This window comes from Pteropus vampyrus, unplaced genomic scaffold (genome assembly GCF_000151845.1).
Source record: "Pteropus vampyrus isolate Shadow unplaced genomic scaffold, Pvam_2.0 Scaffold83, whole genome shotgun sequence".
In the NCBI taxonomy this organism is placed as follows: domain Eukaryota; kingdom Metazoa; phylum Chordata; class Mammalia; order Chiroptera; family Pteropodidae; genus Pteropus; species Pteropus vampyrus.
The window spans coordinates 7294038-7296625 of NW_011888864.1; the positions used below are offsets into that span (position 1 = coordinate 7294038).

A 2588-nucleotide genomic window follows, 5' to 3' on the forward strand; every position below is an offset into this window, starting at 1 on the left:
TGCATACTTACATGGGCATTTACAGTATGCTTTCATATGCTAACTTTTCCTCTGCCTTTAGATCACCATTTTACCCAATTCTTTACTCATTTTCAATTTACCTAAATTAAAAAAAATAAGCTATTTCAAATCCTCTCAGAACATGGTAGGGAAAAAGGAGCAAATCAGCCAATAAGGAGGAAAGACAGAATACAAGGGTCAAAGGCTAGCTTTATCTCCGAACACAAAATTTTGAATGACACTGTAATGTTAAGGTGTTTTTCCAATTGTCTCCAGGTGGCAGGAAGCCACTTGAGAAGGAGGATATTTTAATTTCGAGTATCTGTATTCAAAATGGTTCGAATTTCAGTCACTTAAATGTCACCCTTCTGGCTTCACCTCCAATGCGTAAGAGCACAGCTGCTTACCCTTCCTGGAATCACAAGATTGTCGATGCCAATCAAATCTTTCTTGAGTTCATGCAGCTTCTGGAAATTCTCCATCTTGATCATTGTACCGTGAAGCTGTGCTACCATTTCAGTAATCTCTGCCAAAGCAGCTAATGAAGGAAACAAACACAAAAACTGCAGCATTAATGGCAGACAAGGGTCCCCCAACCCCTGGTCCCCCAACATCTTTAAGCTCAACTCTCCAGAGTAACATCCTCCAGTAGCTGGACTATGTTAGATGCATTCTTTTAGAGAAAACACTGCTGTTTCTCACTCTAAAAAGTGATTTGCTTGAATATATTTGCTTTACTTTATGTATTTATGTGCTTTAGTTTCCCCAATGCACCTCGAAAATGTAAATGACCCCCCCTTCATTGCCACATGGTGTCCAGCTGTCTTTCACTCAGAACTGGCGTTGGCACTGGCGTAGAGGGGAAAGCAGCAGGGGAGTCAGAGTACCTGGAATTCTGTCTCCAGAGCAGGAATTTTTTTTAACTCCTCTCCTCTGGGAAGAACAGAGCACAGAGAGGCCACAGAAAAATCTAAGGCAAAAGAGAGGTCTTGCAGGGAGAGAGTCTGATAGTAAAACTTTTGGGTAATGAATATGCCAGCACTCCCCAGTTCTTCCTTCTGCAGAAGTTACACCATTTACTAAGATGGTTGCAAAGTATAATAACTGCAGAACTAAACTTTATTTTGCAATATGGGCAAATCTCTCCTATACTAGTAGGCGTCCAACATGTGTACAAAGAGCTAATGCCCAATTAGCACAAGTCTAGGTGGCATGCAAAGCCACAGTAGCTGAACATTTAGGTATTTTTGTCAAGAAAGCAAGAAATATTTATCAACTGAACTTTAATCGTCAGAAAACTAAGTAACTCCTTTATCCCAGAATGTCAACTTTGGAAGGGAAGCATTTTGTTTTCTTGCTTTCTCCCTGGAGATGCAAATTAAATACTTCCTGGCTTATCACAGAACGCTTTGTCTCAGCCACAGTGATAAAGGCCTGCTCAATCTTCAGACATTACCAGCTGGTTTAGTCCAATAACAACTACTGGGCACCGACTGCTTAGTGGGGTGGGGGAGAGGAGGTGCTAAGAGGAAAAGGATGGCACTGTGGCCCCTGCGGCTCATGGGGTAGGCATCTTGGGAACAACTCTTGGCACTTCGTATCCCTGATGTTCAGGAAATATATGTTCAGACATACTTTGATTTCCTCAGCCTTTTCACAATGATGCCGCCTTATGATTTAAGTGACATAAATGCTTCTTCCACTTAATTGTCAAGGACAGACTTCTCTTCACGGTGGGGGTGGGGGACTGCTTAATAAAATGAAAACTAGGCAAGTCAGCCATGGATAGCACATGCAAAGCTAAAGAAGTCCCTCAGCCTCTTGGGTAATTTATATGTACCTCTCTGAGTCCTCAGAGCTGGAATGTCTTTGGGTTCATCCTGTCCAGGAGTGCTGATATGACAGAACGCGGCAGGTGGGCAGAGAATGTCACCCAACCCTGAGGGTCACGCAGGAACTGAGGCTTAAAGGAGGAGGAGCATTGCACCAGGAAAGGACAAGGAGGTGAGAGCAATGACTCTAAGCAGAAGGAGCAGAGTATGCTGAGGCATGAGGCATAAAGGACCATGGGTGTCTTAAAAAGCTGACAGTGTATATATAGCAAACCAAAACCATGTCACAAGCCATTTCTGTTCCTCTTCTGTGAATCACCAATGTCTTAATTATTTTGCCAAATCTTCTCTTGGGTTGCCTTTTTAAACTAATTTGAGTGAATTTTCTGAATCAAGCCCCACATCACCATTCCCCTCCTCAAAGACCTTCTTGTCTTCCCTTTGCTCTTAGGTTGTTAGGTCTCATAGGGTTTATGAGACCCCATGGGACCTGGTACCTGCTTACTTTGCCAGCCTTGTTTCTGCTGCTATCCCTCTGCATTTCACACAAAGCTTCCACTTTCTAGAGGGTTCCATAGTTTCTGTCTCCTTCAGACCTCTATGTGCAGTTCCTAGCTCTATACTCTACACCCTCCCTTCATCCAAGAACACTCCCATTTGCACGCCAGCCTTAAACTTCCCGCAATGCTGGAAGGCTGGTGAGAAGCCCCTGCCCCTACTGCACCAGGCATGTCCCTCTCACGGTTGGTCACTGCC

The 2588-nt window shown here is 43.8% G+C and overlaps 1 protein-coding gene across 2 annotated transcripts in view; it reads right to left on the reverse strand.

Moving 5' to 3' along the window:
• The window catches only part of FARP1 (FERM, ARH/RhoGEF and pleckstrin domain protein 1), a 280577-nt gene that overhangs the window by 14508 nt on the left and 263481 nt on the right, over positions 1-2588 (reverse strand). For both annotated transcript variants that reach the window (XM_011363222.2, XM_023532430.1), the window contains exon 19: positions 408-538. In XM_011363222.2, the coding sequence (XP_011361524.1) occupies positions 408-538 (131 nt within the window). The remainder of the gene's footprint in view (positions 1-407; positions 539-2588) is intronic.